The 18,798-nt window shown below is 30.2% G+C and overlaps 2 protein-coding genes across 4 annotated transcripts; one reads left to right on the top strand and one right to left on the bottom strand.

The window, feature by feature from the left end:
* Nucleotides 1–5,794: 5,794 nt before the first annotated feature.
* Nucleotides 5,795–8,679, bottom strand: LOC136076490 (uncharacterized). The gene is made up of 4 exons (XM_065789856.1): nt 8,530–8,679; nt 7,104–7,199; nt 6,389–6,799; nt 5,795–6,280 (listed from the first exon to the last, which is right to left on the bottom strand). The coding sequence occupies exons 1-4, from the start codon at nt 8,543–8,545 to the stop codon at nt 5,838–5,840; spliced, it is 966 nt and encodes a 321-aa protein (XP_065645928.1). The 5' UTR covers nt 8,546–8,679; the 3' UTR covers nt 5,795–5,837.
* A 790-nt stretch (nt 8,680–9,469) lies between these two features.
* Nucleotides 9,470–17,006, top strand: LOC136076895 (uncharacterized). 3 transcript variants are annotated; one of them, XM_065790688.1, is made up of 7 exons: nt 9,470–9,641; nt 9,807–14,948; nt 15,406–15,503; nt 15,608–15,943; nt 16,160–16,227; nt 16,520–16,672; nt 16,817–17,006. In XM_065790688.1, the coding sequence occupies exons 1-2, from the start codon at nt 9,616–9,618 to the stop codon at nt 10,492–10,494; spliced, it is 714 nt and encodes a 237-aa protein (XP_065646760.1). In that variant the 5' UTR covers nt 9,470–9,615; the 3' UTR covers nt 10,495–14,948; nt 15,406–15,503; nt 15,608–15,943; nt 16,160–16,227; nt 16,520–16,672; nt 16,817–17,006. The 3 variants fall into 3 exon arrangements, with proteins under 3 accessions (XP_065646760.1, XP_065646758.1, XP_065646759.1); XM_065790686.1 differs by lacking the exon at nt 9,470–9,641 and having other exon boundaries at nt 11,845–14,948; nt 15,608–15,738; nt 15,847–15,943; XM_065790687.1 differs by lacking the exon at nt 9,470–9,641 and having other exon boundaries at nt 11,860–14,948; nt 15,608–15,738; nt 15,810–15,943.
* The last annotated feature ends 1,792 nt before the right edge of the window (nt 17,007–18,798 follow it).

Raw genomic sequence — 18,798 nt, forward strand, 5'->3', positions numbered from 1 at the left:
GAACTAAAATCGAGTTAACAAACAAAATAAAAAGGAAATTACAACTACAAAGTAAAGAAAAAAAAAAGCATTTTATATGTCTTGGCTCAACAAGACACATTTTTCGGCTAAACCTGGTTTAAGTCTATTTCGCCGTTCTGTGATGATTTCGGCAGCACTTGAAAATAACTCTACTGAAGGCGTTGATGAAGCAGTTATGCAAAAAAGCATCTTCGCTACCTTTGACAAAACGGGAAATTGGCTTAAATTATTTTTATAAAATGGAAGGGGACAAAATTTTTTTGGAAGAGGACATGAATTTTCTGATACTTTTATATTGATATTTAGATAATTGATGATTTCGTCGTCCACTGATAACAAATCTTTTGACGACACTGTTTCACCGTATAACAGTATTTTTTTTTTTTTGATGGAATTCCTTGACTACATGACGACTCTTGGCTAGACAACTGAAGACTTGTCGGCGTGAGCTGCAATTCATGGCTCAGTTGAACAACTAAAGAATGAGTTTTTTTAATACAAGCAATTTTTGTTGTTTTGTTCAATATAAATTTAAAAGTACGAAATTGAGAATCTAAATATGTAGCTGCTTATAACTTTTCAATTTTGAGAAAAGCTTCACATCTTCGTTTAAAACTGTCTTTGAGCTCAATGGCAAGATTCATAATTGTAAAAATATTTGATTCACTTTTAAAGTTAGCAAAATAATCAGTCAATTTATAAACGGCTGGTAATATGAGGCGTTGCGAACGAAAGGGGCTTACCAACCAACTTTCGAAAATCCGTTTTCTTTAACCATTTTTTACTTTAGTCTGTCATCTACAATATAACACAAGATGAAACATTTTTAACAAGTAGTGACACTGCTGCGAATAGGAGGGTGTGTAAACTCTTCTACCACGTGGTAGGAAAAAGTGTAATTTCGCGCGCTTACTCAAAACTTGATTTTGGTTGGTGTGCTTCTTTCGTTTGCAACGCCTCATATAATTGAACAAGTCGTAAATTGTGATCCGCTTAAAATTTTTGTAAAATCATGTATTGGTTCTAATAAATCAATTAGCTCGCCAATGATTCCCTTTTCCCAGCTTTTTAACAACAACTCTTTATTATCTTTGTTCTCTGGTTTGATTAAAACGTCTTTGATTGAGTCGCTAAGTTTAAAAACTGATTGCAGCATTAAAAAGGTTGAATTCCACCGAGTAGGTCTTTCTTTTATTTGTTAATTGAACATTTATCTTTCGGATTGTCAATTTTCATATTACTTAATTCTACACAACTAACTAGCTGAGCAGAAAGTTTATTACTATGTTTACATAAGCCAACCAGTTTCCTAGATTTCTTTAAAATTATGAAAACGCAACCATTTTCTTCAGTTGATTGCTCATTTTCTTTTACAAGAACATCTTTAACAATTAAATTTAGTATGTGACAAAAACAAGGTATCTACAATTTATTCATTAGATCTTCAAAACAATGTTTAATATTCGCAGCAGTGTCACTACTTGTTAAAAGTGTTTCATCGTTTATTTTCCATTTATTTAGACTTAATTCTATTTGCTCCTTTAAATATAGACTAGTATGAGCTTTGGGGCTGCGCTTTAATGCAATGCGAATCGATTTCAAACAAAAATTTGGATCAACAAAATGTATAGTGGCGCCGATGCATGAATGCGAGGCTTGTGATGTCCATCCATTTGTAGAATTCAAGCTGAACTTTGCCATCCAGATGGCAAAATTCAGCTTCATTTAAAAGATGCATAACCTTTATTTTAAATGATTCAAGTTTAAGCGGCACTATTTCATACGAAAACCTTTGTCTAGTCGGCAATTTGTACTTGCTATCAAACAAATCTAGCGTTTTGATAAAATGCCATCAATCAATAGCGGTTGACCTGTTTGAAGAATAAAGTTACACATTGGTGGCTAAACTCCAACACCACGTATCTAAAAAATCACAACTTTTCAGGAGAGCCAAAAAACGTGATATTTTTCAAAAAAACCACAGAAATAAAGAAATAAAAAAATAAAAAAAACGTCAAATTATTAAATTCTTTTGTTTGTTTATTTAAAATATTGATTTGATTAGAATAAGTTTTTACTTTGAAATATGGGCAATTTTCTAAGATACGTGCAATTGACCTAGAGTTTTGTCTGAGATAAGTATTGTTTAAGAAGGTAAGTCAATTATAAAACTGCATTGTCTAAAATGAAAAAGGACATCATTTATTTACTAAAAGGCATATAAAACTGTAAAACAGCAGTCTTTCAAACAATAGTAACGTTAAACAGTTACAAAACTCCATATATCTTCTTTGGTGTTCTAATGGGCAACTTTTAAGTGTCCTCCAACACCTGCAGTTGTCTTCACAAAATTATTTCTTGTAAGGAAGGGAGTCATAAAAGTGATGGTAATCCTCTGGAATGACATACTTCAAGTCTTGTAAATGTTTTCATTTGGTGTATGGAAGCGGAATCCTTTCCTTAAATAGTTGTATAGGTGACTCACCTTTTTTAACTTTGATTGGTCTTCTAGGCAAATCCACAAAACTTCCATCAAAAGATAATTTGTATTGAATCGTTCCTGTGGTCGGCACTAGAAACAGCGAGCATCAACGACACATGGGTCACCCTTCTTTCTTCCTGGACGAACTGATTCGTAATAGGTTATATTAGAGAAATCCTTGAAAAAGTCATATTTCAAGTATGCAGCCTCATAAGGGAAAGAAGTTTGCCGGGCTTCCTTGGTATATTTTACATACTGAAATGGTAGGTACACATCCTTTCCCTTAATTTGTTTTTCAATACTCGCATGTTCTGAATCTCCCTCCATTTGCGTATGCCCTTTCACTAGGTATTTCCGAGTTACATTGATATTATTTTGGACAGCAAATTGAAGAAGGGAATTTGATACAAATTGGTTACAATTTTGATTTGTGCAACCATCTGTGTATAATACAATGGAGCGGCAAGGAGATAATGTTCCTTCAAATAATCAACCAAACAGGAGGCAAATGTGTTGGCCCATAAATCCCCCTCTACTTCTGAAAACCAGTAACATTTGCAATGTCTATTAGCTAAGTTATAAACATTGTAATAAAGTGAACATAACTTCGTCTTATAATACATGGCACTTGCCTTTGTCATGAGGGTTAACTTAGCAGATTCCATGTCTTCCGTCAAAGAATATATTTCACCATCAACTGCCTTTTATTTGTCCCATTCTTTTTCAGCTCGAGCCCTATTTTCCTTAGAAATATGCTGATCGTAGTCTTCCTTTGAAACATTTCCTGCTTTGAATGCGTAACAAGTATCACACTGGTCTTTTTTGGGAACGAAGAGGGATAAATCCTTTTCTTCAAAAACTTGCATATATATATCCATACGGTTTATTGTGAGAAATGCAAAAGTCTTTGTATGATCTGTACAAATCAATTTTTGTATCCCATAATGGTTGTAAATACATTTTCGACGTGGATGCTCTAAAATAATGAGATGGGACTTTTGGTAAACTTTCAAACCATTTAGAAATGATCTTTTTCTTTTGTTGTATTTTTTTCTCTCTACATCCACATTGTTTAATGACATCTTTTGGTAGAATAGCACCACCTTCTTGTTCTGAATGCTGTGCTTCCTCGTCGTCTGGAGACACAACTGTACTTGATACCCAATTCTGAACCATCCATTCTTTCATACCAAGGATATTCAAGAACATCTGTTTACAAACAGGTTTTAAATCAACAGTAGTAGGACTTAAGTAGTATTTGAATGAACCAGACCTCCTGCTTATTTTCTCTATAACAGTTTTCTGTTGTACATCAGTTTTCTTCACGTGGTTGCGGATGTAAACTTGTTTTTATTTCCAAAATAGTTGCAAAACAAATTTGAATAAATCATGTTTCATCTCTTCTAATATTTTAGTACATTTTCGTTTTTTATTTGTTTTACAAATTTTGGAATTACACGCAGGTCCCATTTTTCTTTTTTCATGCTCCGCTTCACTTAGTTTAACTTCAATTTTACCATCAATTTTGACTTTTTTATTGCCTAAGTACCTTTTTCCTGTCATTTTTAGTTTCTTGTGAACGTTAACATCTTAAGCAGATCTATCAGGCCGCTTGTTTCTTTTTTCTTGTCATATTGCATTCATCATTAGGTACCTCAAAAGAACACAAATCATCTTGAGGTTTTCGTGCAAGTTCGTTAATTAAATGGTCTGCATTGAAATTGTTTTCGATATTTTGAGCAACGTTTTTATTTAGGCCAATATTTGAGTCATTTTCAAGGCTAGTTTGCTAATCTCATCATCTAACAACACAAAATCATGGACTACAACAAACTAAAGCGACGACTTATTGAAACTTTTGAGTTAAAAGTATTTATATTCTAGTTTTTTTTAAAGTATTGTTTTGTTTCCTTACTTATTTAGCCGTACATACTTACAAGCTTCGTGTAATTAAGATATACAATGATAGCAACGTCAAGTAGAAAACAAACATGTCTCTTTACCAAGAGTACACGCCATCTTATATGAATGCATTGTAAAAATTAAAACAAGAACAAAATGCAAATATTTTGTCGATAAAGTTTGTTCAAAAAGGCACACTATTTCATAATTCAAAATATAATATTCAGAATATGATGAAAACCAAAAACACAATGAAATGAAAACGACTATATTTATATAAATGTCTTTCTTGTAAAATCCTACTTAGAAGTTACTTTTGCAAAATAAATATGGTGTATATATGAGAGTCTAACAAGCTCTACTACAAAGTCTCATTGTAAAACTACTATTACATTTAACTTCAAGTGAAGCGAACGTCAATTTCAATCAGTAGGTTCGAAATCTCTACAATTTCATGGTGTGCTACAAAAGACATTCATTTACGTCGATAAAAAATTCTAGCTCTCTAATTAAACAAAGTGTTTATATTACCACACCTTAATTATGCACTCTCCTTATTTGAAACTGCTACACCCTTGATTGTATAAGTTCAACACAAAGCAACACAACGTATATCAAGCTTGTAACACCATCAATAATGTTTTCGACTAAAAAAAAAATGAATTCTACCACCACTTGATTTTTGGCACTTACAATGCAATCTATTCCAAATCTATAAACTATAACACATCGGTTTGACATGATATATATCTTGCAAAAGTTATAAGCTCCCTGTCACGTCATTAAAAAATAAAACCAATAATATATCAGATGAACAGAATTCTGTAACGAGTGACCGTAGCAAATAACTTAACATTCCGATGCACATCAGAACAAATACTTATAAAACTGATTGTTTATAGTGTGGTATTTTCTCTGCTCTCTGTATGTATATGTTGCATGTATATTTTTTAATCGCGCTTTTGTGATATTTTCAAGTTATATTTTCAAGAGGTACATCTATAAAGTTTATTGATCATTTTCTTTTCACAATGTGATCACCGATAACAAGTTTTGGAAGCGCTAGAGGGAGCAGTAAAAGAGATGCCTCTCTAACAGCAACACCCACCAACCTCCACAACGCACCACTCTCGTGCTTAGTTTTTTCCTTCGTGTTGTTGTAATATACTTCATAGAAATTGTTTTATATTTTGTTAATAATCTGGTAAAATTAACAATGATAAAAATCAAAAATAAATAATGAGCATTTAAACCAGGTTGCACAACAAATAACAATGTTGGAGAAATTGTTGAGAGAGAAAGAGAACTAATCTTTTTTAGACGAAAATCCCTACAGGGTCCTAGAGGTTTTCGAACATTTACAGCCTTTTTATATAGCCGACAACAACATAATCTTGTTTATATTTTATTATTTACATGAGTTAAATATATATTACTTATAACATTTAAAAAACTTTTTTTTCATAAAACCAAAAACTCTTGTAAAAAAGCGTCTCTTTTGTGAAGTTTTACAAATACTGTCATCTTTATTTTTGTCGGTGTTCTTCGAAAGAGAACAACTGGAGTCGGTTACACAACTTTGAGTGGTTAATAAACCATTTTCTATAAGATCATTGCACTCTATTTTACTAACGTTTGATGACAAATTTTGAATAAAAGCTCTATGCGAGGATTTGTTGCATTTTTTCTCATGAACATCCTGATTATAAATCATATTATTGGCGTTAAAAGTCAAGAGACTGTTGATCAACGGCAGCGATGCACTAACATCGACGTTTTTTGACTGCACGCAAACTTCAGATAATGCTCTACTTTTTGTACATTTTAATGTTGATAAGTGTGGCGAAGAAGCGGATTTCTCTAAAACGTTGCTTTCTAAAACAAAACAAAAATACTAAATAATGAAGAGCTTGTTAATGGCTTTACATTTTTAAACCCAAGTTTCAAATAAACAAAGAACTTTGAATATACGTCAAGACCTACCTGCGTTACAGTTGTTGTCGACAACGGCTTTTATAGAACTTTGGTTACCGAATTCACTTAAGCTACTTTTTCTATCATAAATAGGCATTTCATGAATGTTAACCAGAGAACGGAAAAGTGGAAGAGAAGGTCTTTCGTTAACAGTTACTGTTTTGAGTAGCATTTCAGACGCTGCACGTTTTGTTTTATGAATACATATTTGAGAAACTTCATCGGCAACTAATTGTTCTTTGCTTTTTCTTGTATACCTGCGTTCTGTTTTTAACGGCTTCATATCAAAAAGTTCGTTGAAATCAAAATACGAAGTAGTTTGAACAAGTTCAATGTTTTTCGAATAAAGCAACTCACTCATTTCTTTAAATACGATAGCTTCTCTTATTAATGAAGGACAAACATTTTGTTTATGAGCCTCTAAAAATGAAAAGAAACCGAAACTTAGTACATTATATTTTGTTCACTCCATTGATCTTTACAGTTGATTTTGAGAGTCAAAAAACTAATGAATTGTTTTGTACATTTTTATTATTGTTTAATGTCTAACGATGGAAAACGGAAAGGTCAAAAATACTTATCAGTTAAACAATCAGGCTTATGAATTTATTGCATTACTCTTAGACAAAGTGTTTGCTTTTTTGTTTGTGTGAGAGCCCCAAACAACATTTTAAATACAGTTTTGACATTTCATTTTGAAAGAAAATGAGATTAAATATCCTACCTTGTTTAGCTAAGGAGTATTTTGATATTTCGAAATCTTCGATTTTTTCATCCAAGTCAATGTGTATTTTAAATTCATTTAAATTTTTTCTTTCGACTAAATAAAAGTATTATGTTAAGTATTATGTTAAATATTATTCAAAAGATAAATTCGCAAAGATTTACTACGATTGTTTATTACGAATGTTTATTTGCTTAAATTAAAGAGTTAACTTAACTTGCACTGCAGAAGGGCATTTAACCAAGAAGTTAATGCCTCCTACTTTATTAATGTCGTTTACTTAGTCCAAGTCGGCCGAGAAGGGGCCCGACGTTCAATGCCTTGGGCCTCTTTGTTCTAAGTCAGAACAAAGAGGCCCGAGACATTGAACGTCTAACTAATACGCGATGGCTGCTAACACTAACGTAAAAAATTTATTATAAATAATAAATGTAAACGACAAGAAACTTTATAAAACTTTTTTAATGAGCTTTTAGAACTATATTTAATATAAGCTACTTCTGATTATAGTTTACATGATTCTGTAAACTATAATCTCTATATACGATTATATAAAATAAATTTCGTTACATGGTCACATAAAATACCTGCTTGAAATTGTTTGATCTTAGTAAATCTTTTAGTTCTTAGGTTATTAAGGGTGCTATGGCGCTAACAAATATCTAACATTTGAAGTAGTATTTTTTCATTGTTCTGTTTTCCATTATTATTATCATTATTATTATTATAATTATTGTTATTATTAATATTGTTATTATTTTTTTTTTTTTTTTTTTGCTTTGCCTACCACAGTATGTCCAGATGTAAATAGACGTTGTTCAAAAATAATATGTTAGAACATGGGTACTAGTGTTTTTTGAATATTTTGAGAACATGGTTACTAGTATAGTATATAGTTGATAGCATAGTATATAGTATAGGTAGTGATCCGGTCATCAAAAATCGTTGTAAATCAATGCGTATGAAATGAATATATGAAATATTTTATAGCTAAATTATAAAAAGAAGTTTATCAAACTTTCACCATTTTAGTACTGGTTTCGGCATCAAAAAATAAGAGCATTTTTATCTTGAATAAAGGTTAACCTTAACATTCTTTTAGTCCTAAGCAAATTTGGTTAGCGCGTTTTTGATCAGCCCCTTAACGGTAATAAAAACGCTGGTGAGACGAAGGTGTTAAGGATTTAACTGTCTTTGAAGGTACAGCAAGATAAAATTAAAAAAATAAATGCTTTAATAATTTGGATTTGATGGCATAGACTCGTTTATAAAGTCAAATAAATTTATATATTAGCTTATTTGCAAAAAATTATAAATGCTTACTTAATAAAAACTTATAAAGCCTATTAAAAACAAAAAATAAAGAACTATGTATGCCTTTTAACAAAATAAACAATAAAAAAAACGTATATGATAAAGTATTTACCTTTGGTTTCAAACATCTTTTACTTTATTATAATATACTTTTTCAATTGTAAATATTTTTTTCAAAATAATTTTGTATTTTTTAAAGATACTTTAAAAACGATTTTAATTGATAAACTGCTTCTATCACTTCAAATTTCAAAGTTGAAATGTTAAGAATATCATTTGTTTGCAAATTATAAAAAAAAAAAACAATTTGACGTCATACTTAGGGTTTACATGGTAAAAAAGGTGAAAAATTGATTTAGAATTATTTGACGTCACATTTTGAGCCTTATTTTCGTCCTTGTTTTTAAAACTTTTACATATTATGTTTTAATTGTTTCAATGTCATATCTTGTTGTACGCGAATGTGTGTATTTAAAGTATCAAAGATAAACACCACCTGCGTTCTAACTAAATTTTTCTTTGTAATATATCGCCCTGTTATTGCCCCGATCGTCTCCAGACGTATAAATTTATTACTAAAAAACGTTTACAAATGTTACATAAAAACGTCAAAGAAGACATTAGAAAGAAGCCATAAATCATTATATAACAATGCAATTGTAAAACTGGCAAATATTATTTAATTCCGTCTTTTTGGACAGTTCTTTTACAAGAAAGGCCTCCGACTGTTTTCGGATACTTTGACGCCATTGTCACGGTTGAGAAGTATTGGAGCGTGTTTTATTTCTTGGTCTCGTTAGAACCCTATTTTTATTTCTCCATTGTATAGACCGTCACCAGAGCATGTGAATTTTTTGACACTGGGTTTACACTTCCGAATTAATTTAGACTTGTTATTCCAAGAATTCACTTTTACTGGACAAAATTCATATCTAAATTAATATTAGGGCTATATTCACTAAAATAAGCATGAGTACTAATATGATCCCTCTAAAAAATGAAGCGTTGATTTGATGTTGATCAACGTTGATTTTGCGTTGATATTATGGAGATTTAGCAAATGCGACGCGTACGTATGTTTTCTCAGTGAAAACCCTAAAAGTAGCCTGGTGACAAGTAATTTGACGCGTGTTAAATTTATACGTCCCGTTCTCAACTTCAAAACTTCAGTTTTCACGTTGTTTACAGTACGTTAAAAATGGCAGAATATTTTGCGGACAAAAAGTAAGTTATATAATTCAAACATTAAAAAAAAACAATGCTTATCGTTTTAAAGTATTCTACTTTTTTAAATATAAGCTGAGTATATTATATTTATTAATGTTTTTATTTATATTTATTTTTTAACGTTTTTTCTACCAAGTTAAAGTTTTTAGTAAATATTTTTAGGTTATCCATGCAATGGGATGATGAAAAAGACATTCTCATGTTAAGAGAAATAGCTGGAAATGGAATTCTTTTACACAAACAAGGAAGCAGAGAGCGCGGACAAGGGTGGTCAGCTGTTGCAGATGTGATTAACACTCTTGATATTTTTCCATGTGTTGCCACGCCTCGAGGTGTACGTGAAAGATTCATGATTTTGTTGAGAAAGTATAAAGCAAAAGCTAGCAAAGCTAAACTAGCATCAGGACTTGGAGGTGACATTCCTACCGAATCAGAAGGCTTAATAGAAGAATTGTATAATATTTTTACAGACACTGAAAAAAAAAATGACAATGAGTCTCAACAGAAGAAACTAGTAAATGAAACTGAAAAAAATAAAGCAGTAGAAATGCGAACAAAGGCCATGGAAAGATTTGGTGAGACTCGAAAACGAAAAGACGAGGACAATGTAAGTGAAAAAAAAAAATTGGTAAATCGAAGAAGCAGTTCAGACACACTTATTTTTCTAAAAGAAAAGTTAGAATATGATAAGGAAAATAAAAGACTGGAGAGAGAGCAAGTTGCTCATGCTCAAGAACTTGCAAGACAACAATTTGAAATCCAACAGCAGCAACACAATGCTATGTTGCAACAGATGATTGCCATGATGGCTCAACAGAACACTATACTCAATGCGTTTTTGAATAAATAATAAACGTGTTTTGAAAACATAAAATACACTGCTTAAAGATTAGTTTTATGTTTTAGCTGCTGTTATTATTCTAATATATATTAAATCTTTTTGTTATTTTGTTAAAAAAAATACAATAACTGTTTTACTAAGCAAAGTATTGTTGTAATGTTGGAGGTTGACAATCAAAATATTCGGATACTATATTTCCATACAGACATGTATGAGCATTTTGTAACAATGCACATGTAACATATATTTTCCCAACTGCGCTTAAGCCAACTTTCTGCATTTTTTGAAAATCCACAAGTTTAAAATAGTTAGAAATAAGTCCAAATAACCATTCAACTGAAACACGAACTGCACTCATGGCCTTATTATAAGCATGCTGGTCTGGTGTTATGTTTGCATTCCGAAATGGTGCTTGCAAATGTACACTTAATGGATAAGCTGGGTCTCCATATATGCACAAAGGTTGTCTGTTGAACCAAGCATGGTTTTCCAGTTGAACTAACAACCCAGACTCATACAGCATAGTAGCATCGTGTTTCCTTCCTTCGTATGGCCCTGCAAAATTGCCCACCAAACCGTTAGGCAATACTAAACTTTGATATTTGAGAGCATGCTTTTTTTTATGGCCGTTATAAACAACTCTTTGATCAACTTCAGGTCTAGCGATTCCTCGGACTGTACCATCGATAAATCCAAAACAATTATTTAATGGGGATCCTTTTTGGTAAATGGCATCGCAGTATTCTTTCAATTTTTGAGGTTGGAGGATAGGTTGATTCCAATTTTTAAGTCTATGACAGTGGGTTTCATACATAAAATCAATTACTGTATTAAAAATAAGGCATATCTCAGTAGGGTTTCTTCCAAATAAGGATGCCATATCCGTGTATCTACACGGAAAAGCAAGTCGTTTTAGTAAAACACAAAGTCCTTCTAAACCACTGCATACTGTTCTCTGCGAGGTTATAATTTTTTCTGGTAATCCAAAAACAGCAACTAGGGTGGCTAGGTCGTTCTTCTTGAAACGAAAATCAACTTGACACTGTGCATCATCAAAATTGTTAATATCAAACCTGTCATATTTACAATATGGATATGATTCACGAGACTCGTTTAACTCATTTAAAATTATATACTCTTCGTCATCAATTAAATCGTCAGCATAACTTAAAAGAACTAATTCTCGTACGGATTTCAAACTGTAGTTGGCCGCCATGTTTGTTTACGATTTTTGAGCGCGCGTTTCACAACAAATGCTAAATCGTGGAAGTTACACGACGCGCTGATAGCGCAACGCCGTTGTCAAATAATGCCCGCGTCTCGTTGCTAAATCTCCTTATTAGCGATCAACGGCGATCAACCATAAATGGATGTTGTAGCAACAGCAATGTTATCAACAGCAAATCAACGTTTATTTGCAAACACTGAGCGTTCGTTGATTTACTGTTGACAAAAAACAAATTTATTGAGCCGTTTACTAACAGTAATTTGCTGAGCATTTTCTGCTGGGATTTTTTTGTTATTTTTGGTGGTTATAAAACGTTTGTTCAAATTTTAATTGTATTATACGGTATAAAATGAGTATAAACTTATTGAAAAACATATATTTTATTAAGTAATTATTTTTTCAGTTCTTGAATAAAGATTATCCTAATGAAATTAGGGTAGTTTTTTAACTATTTGAGGATAATAGAACATCTTAATATAAATATTTTAACAATTTAACATGAAAAAGTCACAACTTAGCAGCAATTTGGCTTATTAATGCTTATTATAATAACATTACTATTATCATAGCAAATTATTAATGGCTGCAAGTATTTGCCTGATAAATTCTGACTGCAAACTTAAATCATATAGTACAAAATGCAATTTAAATTGATTTTTTCTGTATAAGAATAATAATGCCTTTATTTTTTTTTCTTTTGTGATGTAATAAAATAAAGATAATAATGCCTAAATATGACAGAAGCCTATATATGAGAGAATTTATGAAAGAAAAACGAAATACTGAAAAAAGAATAAAATATCTTCTTGAAGAGTGCAACATTGTTGGTAGAGGAAATTGCGTTCATCTAGATTTAGACATTCAAAAGATTTTTGAAGTTTCTGAAGATGTGCACAGTGATATATTGATGTTTTCAATCACTTCGCCAGAAAATAAATTTTGTTTAAGTAAAGTTGAATCTAATTATTGTGATGTTGACAACATTGCATTTAAAAATAGTTTATACAGTAGTATTGATACTCTAACTTCAACAAAAGATTTTTTATATGAGTGGTTATTAAAATACTGTATAAAAGATGATGCTTTAAATGCACTTTTATTTCACTTAAATAAATTTACTCCATCTATACCAAAATGCTGGCAGACATTACAAAAATCTCTTCAAAAAGTTAATGTTTTATATGTCAGTGGAGACGATTATATACATCTTGGAGTTAAAAGTGCAATTGATTATTACATATCAACAGTTGGAAATAAGGAAAAGCTTGATCTAATTGTAAGTATTGATGGTGCACCTATGTGCAATAGTAAAAAGACTTCCATTTGGCCTATACTAGTTACAATTAACAGAAAAGGATCCTATGCTGTTGCAATTTGGCATGGTCAGGGAAAACCAAACAATTTGGATAAGTGCTTTGAAGATTTTATTCTTGAAATGAAAAAATTGCAAACTAATGGGTATAAACAGCTGCTGGTGACTATTAAAGCTTTTGTTTGTGATGCGTCTGCAAGAGCATTTGTTAAATGCATTATAGGGCATAGTGGCTATCATAGCTGTGAAAGATGTATGGCAGTTGGCACACAAAAACATGGCGTAAGATTATTGGAAACGACTACTTTACTTTGTACTGACATGGCTTTTAAAAATAATTTTTATAAAGAAGGTCACCAGCTTGAGAGTCTTTCTCCACTTGTTCAGTTAAATTTCCCAATGGTAACTGAATTCCCATTAGACTATATGCACCTTATATGTCTTGGGGTAGTTAAAAAACTTCTAATAAACTGGTGTAAAGGTCCCCGATGTATTAGAATAAGTCAATCTGTTAAAGACAGTATTTCAAATGAACTCATAAATTTACGAAGTTATACACCATCCAATTTTCAACATAGACCACGCTCTTTAAATGAACTTGAGAAGTGGAAAGCAACAGAGTTTCGATTATTCTGCTTTATGCTGGACCTGTTGTTTTAAAAAGGAAAAATAAATAAAACTATGACTTATTTATTTCTCTTTCAATTGCTATGCACATACTGCTTTCTAATAAAATGGCCAAAAATGAATTGTTAGTGGCATTTGCTAAACAGCTGCTTATATAGTTTGTCAGAGAAGTACAAATTTTGTATGGGGAGATCTTGGTAACATACAATGTTCATAGCATGATTCATTTAGCTGATGATTGTGTTAACTTTGGGGAGAGTCTTGATCATCTATCAGCTTTTCCTTTTGAAAACTTTTTGGGTTGAATTAAAAAAATGGTGCAAAAATCACATCAGACTGTTGCCCAAATAGTGAATCAATTAGATGAGAGAAAAAAGTTGGATATTTTTCTTAGAGAAAGGAATGGTAAAGAAATTTCTGCCCAAGTGGTAAATAAAAAGATCACATCAAATGTGACAGAGTTTATGAGACAGAGTTTATTTTATTCAAGACAAAGGGTTTATTTTAGTAGAAGAGGTTTTGGTAGATCTTGTAAAATGCAAGGCTCTAAATCCTCATTCAGTTCGAAAGTTTTTTCCTGATTGTTTTGAAACATCTTATTTAGACGTTTGTTATGTAAATTCATTAGCCAACCTAAAAACAATTTTTCCGAAAAAAAAAGAACTTTTGAAGAAAGGCTTGATGATACCTGTTTAAAAAGGTGGTTATGTTTTTTTTGTGCTTAGACATTGTGATATTGCTTATGATCACTGATTTCTTGAATTAAAAACACAAACTTTGATTATACTTGCAGACCATCAATTTTTAAAGAATGTCTGTGCATGTGTCATTTTGTAAAATTTGTTGTAAATTTGTCAAATATGTAGTTCATTGAACAAATTTTAAGTGAGTTTAATGCATTTTAATTTATAAATTTTTTGTGTGAAAAAATACCTGGTATGTTTATAGAAATAATAAAATATTTACACTGGTGTTTTACATTAATAAATCTAAAAAGCGTTTTACAAAGTTCATTGTTTTTAATCTCTAATGTATTTTTAATTTTATTTTGTAACTTATATAAGATTGTTTAGAATTAAATTGCACCAGAATATTGAAATTTCATTTGCCATTGTTGAACTTTAAATGGAAAAATTAAAGAAGTGGAAGTGATTGCTAAAAGTTGGATGAAAAATGATGGGAAATGCTTCTGGCTGCCATTTAAAAGTTCCGCTGCGATTCGCAAAGCTGTCACAACCTTGCAGGCATCAACCTCTGATTGGAAGATATACCCTGCTAGGATTTTATACACTACAGGTTTGCATATTACTATAAAAAAATGTAAACTAATTGAATTAGATATTGAACTGTATGTTTTGACCAGGGCACTGAAGAGGATAATCATGTGCTGGTGCAAATTTATTTTAGGCCTGCTTTACAATATGACTATAGTCTCATTTAATATCACTTATTTTAAATCCAATATTCCAATGGGCATTTGTTTAAATTATATGTTCTGAATGTCTTTAGAATGTTTAAAGAAGATTTCCAACGATTAAAAAAAGTTTTTTTAACTATGTTTTTAGTTTTTTTTTTAAACTTTTAGTGTTTTTTAAAAACTAAAAAATTCATTAATTTTCATGGGTTTTTCATTAAAATTCATTAATTTTTATGCGGTGCACCAATTGCACTCCATTCTCATAGGGCCTGCTTTTGCCGCAAAAATTTCAATTACATCTTCATTAGATATTGATAAATGATTTTATGTACATAGATTTGTGTTTATGAAGAAGCTCAGTCACACTTAGAGAAAGCATCAGATACTTCAAATATTGAAACTGACATCAAAGAGAAAAAAGGGACAAAGCAAAAGTAAATTTTACTAAAATTAGTTTTTAACAAATAAAAAATTTTGCAATAAAGAATTACACAAATCATGCACTTTTTTTGTTTATAAAGTAAAGTTTATATTAAAGGAGAAAGACAGCAATGACATTTTGTGAAAGTGATTAAGATATTGTGATTGGTGATGAAGAACTATACGGAAGATACTATTTTGATAGTTCAAATAGCTAAAGAACATCTAACGTGATTCCAAATATAGCAGGTTAACTATTTTTGTAAAAGTAAAATAATGGTTTGTTAAAATAAAATGCTTATTTTTTTACTGAATTATAGATGTTTTTAAATCAATATTAACTCCCCATTTACACAGTGAAATAGCAAGCTTTTCAGTTGCTGAAAATAACAATGACTTCTCGAAAGAAACTAATCTATCTCAAGGGAAAATGATGTTGTCTTCAAATATATTGGTAAAAAAAAGTCCTAATGTTGCTTTTGTTCTAATTAAAATCTGTGTGCGTGTGCAGTAAAAAAATTAATAGAAATCAGAACTATATGTTATAGAATATAATTTTGTTGGCAAATATTTTATAAATACATGTTTGTTGACAAGTTTAAATAAAAATCACTATATAATGTTTAAAAAATTTATTTAATTTTTGTATGTATAATTTATCTATACCTAGGTAAAATGGCTCTAAAAGTTGTGTTTTGGATAAAGAGGATAGCAAAGAAAGACATTTGTCTTGCCAGGGTAAATTAAATAAAAGTTTTATTTATTTTTCCCATTTAGGTATTTTTTCATGGTTAATTTTTTACAAAATATTTTACATAAATAATAATATTGTTTATTTTACTACATTTTTTTAAAAAGATTTTCAAAAAAGATTTGCATTGAATTAGATGGCAAAAATAGATAAAAGAGAAAAGTGATTCAAGAGTCAATTTTAAAAATCCATGTATTGAAATTAAGATAATTTCATTCATATAGAATAAACATAATATGTGTTCTGACCCTTAAGTAATTTTTATTTTTTTAATAATAGATAAGTTCTCTTAGTCGTTGTGAAGGTAATATAAATTGGCTTTTGCTTTTGGAAAGTTGTTGATGAGCGAGGACGCTGGGGCCTGTTTTAATGTCTCGGGTGGTTTATTGAAGATAAATTTTAAAACATACACCCTGTATCATATGATAGTGGGTAAGAATGGTTTTATGCATTTTTTTAGATTTTTTATTTCACAGGAAATATATTTTGTTTATCCTAGTCAGTCATTTATGTAACTATTTGCTATAATTTCTGCAGTTTGATTTTTTTCAAATTTGATTTGAATTTTTGATTTAGATGCGATTACACGACAGCATCATGATGCAAAAATTTGCGAATGTTATTCAGGCATTTCGAAATTTTTAAGTCAATCAGGAACACGACTCAATCGAAAAGTTTTGAAAATGAACAATGCTGCAAACGCTAAATAAATTGTTTGAAAATGTAAATTTTGTGTTAAATTCAATAAAAAAACTTTCTTACTTAATGTAGTGCCTACTTTCTTTCATTATTCTTTTGAGTTAGCTTTGAATTGCTCTATCAATAACTTTTTTGCTAAATCCTTTATTTACAGCCTGTTTTTTACAAAACAAATTAAGATTTGAGCAATATGTATAAATTTTATATACAAATATTTTATATATATATACATACATAATATATATATATATATATATATATATATATATATATATATATATATATATATATATATATATATATATATATATATATATATATATATATATATATATATAGATCTATAGTTTGTTGGCTTTGGGAAGAGCGGAAGGAAAAAAGTGATTCTTACGCCAACATATACGTCACTTTTAATTACTTTTAACTTTCGTCCAACATTTCCGTGTTGGACGAAAGTAAAAACCATTAATTTAATTACAAATTAATCGTTTTTTAAAAAAACCACAAAAACGCAAATTTAATTGACCAGAATGTTTTAAAAACATTGTGAATGTTTTTAACAATATAAACAATGTTTTTATTTTATTTTTTTTAATAAAATGTTTTTATTTTTATGTTTTTTAATAAAATGTTTTTATTTTTATTTTTTTTACTGAAAATCATGCGCGGAGTGTTGCTACATCGACTATCTTATAGCCTGACTCGCAAGGGAGTGCTGCTACATCGACTGACAAATAGCCTGACTCGCAAGGGAGTGCTGCTACATCGACTGACAAATAGCCTGACTCGCAAGGGAGTGCTGCTACATCGACTGACAAATAGCCTGACCCGCAAGGGAGTGCTGCTACATCGACTGAGGGTTTGGTTAGGGCAGGCAGTCTATCATTATTAAAAAAAAAAAATTCCGGTCTTGCATTTTAATTTTTACTTTTTGTCAACAAAATATAGAAAAAACTCTCGGACAACCTCTACGGGTTTTATATATATATATATATATATATATATATATATATATATACATATATATATATATATATATATATATATATAGAAATTATAAATCAGTAGAAAATCACTTAACAAAGTTTTTTTTCATTTAACACTGTGTTTTATAAATAAAAAGACTCATCAGAAATACTGAGTTTTTTATTGATATGAGCATTTCTGATGAGTCTTTTTATCGATGAAATACAGTGTTAAATGAAAAAAAAATTTCTTAAGTGATTTTCTACTAATTTATAATTGCTCAGTTCTTTTAAGAACATTGAGCACTCTATTTTGTAGAATACATTTTAAAGTTGTTTAAATATATATATATATATTTCGTAAACTGTTGATATATATTTTTTTGATATATGCATCAAAAAGCGATATCAAAATACCGTCGGCTATTATAAAAATCAGTGTTGAATCACCAGGAAAAAATGATTGTTGATTAAACGTTGAAAAGCAACATTCGATCAACGTTTTTTGTAAACACCAAATCAACGTTGATAAGTGGCTAACATTTTGGACAAAAAATCAATATGGAATCAATGTTGACGAGAAACATTGAATCAACATCAAATCAACGCCTCATTTTTTAGCGGGATGTCTTCGCTTTTTAAAAAGGTGTTACTTTTTCATTTTGTTGTTATGGCTATCTTCATTTTGCTTAGCAACCATCTACTTTTGGTATTTGCAGATATTTTGCGAGTGCTTTGTTTACTAAATTTGGCATGAGTACCAATATGAGAGCGCGTTTCTTTTAAAAGTTAATTTTTTTTCTTTTATTTTTGTTGCTATAAATACTTGTCATGCCTAGTTACAAGATATTTCTTTTAGTTACAAAGAGATAAATTGGTTTTTGAATAAATTTG

The sequence above is a fragment of the Hydra vulgaris genome, chromosome 02 (assembly GCF_038396675.1).
Source record: "Hydra vulgaris chromosome 02, alternate assembly HydraT2T_AEP".
NCBI classification, from domain to species: Eukaryota; Metazoa; Cnidaria; class Hydrozoa; order Anthoathecata; family Hydridae; genus Hydra; species Hydra vulgaris.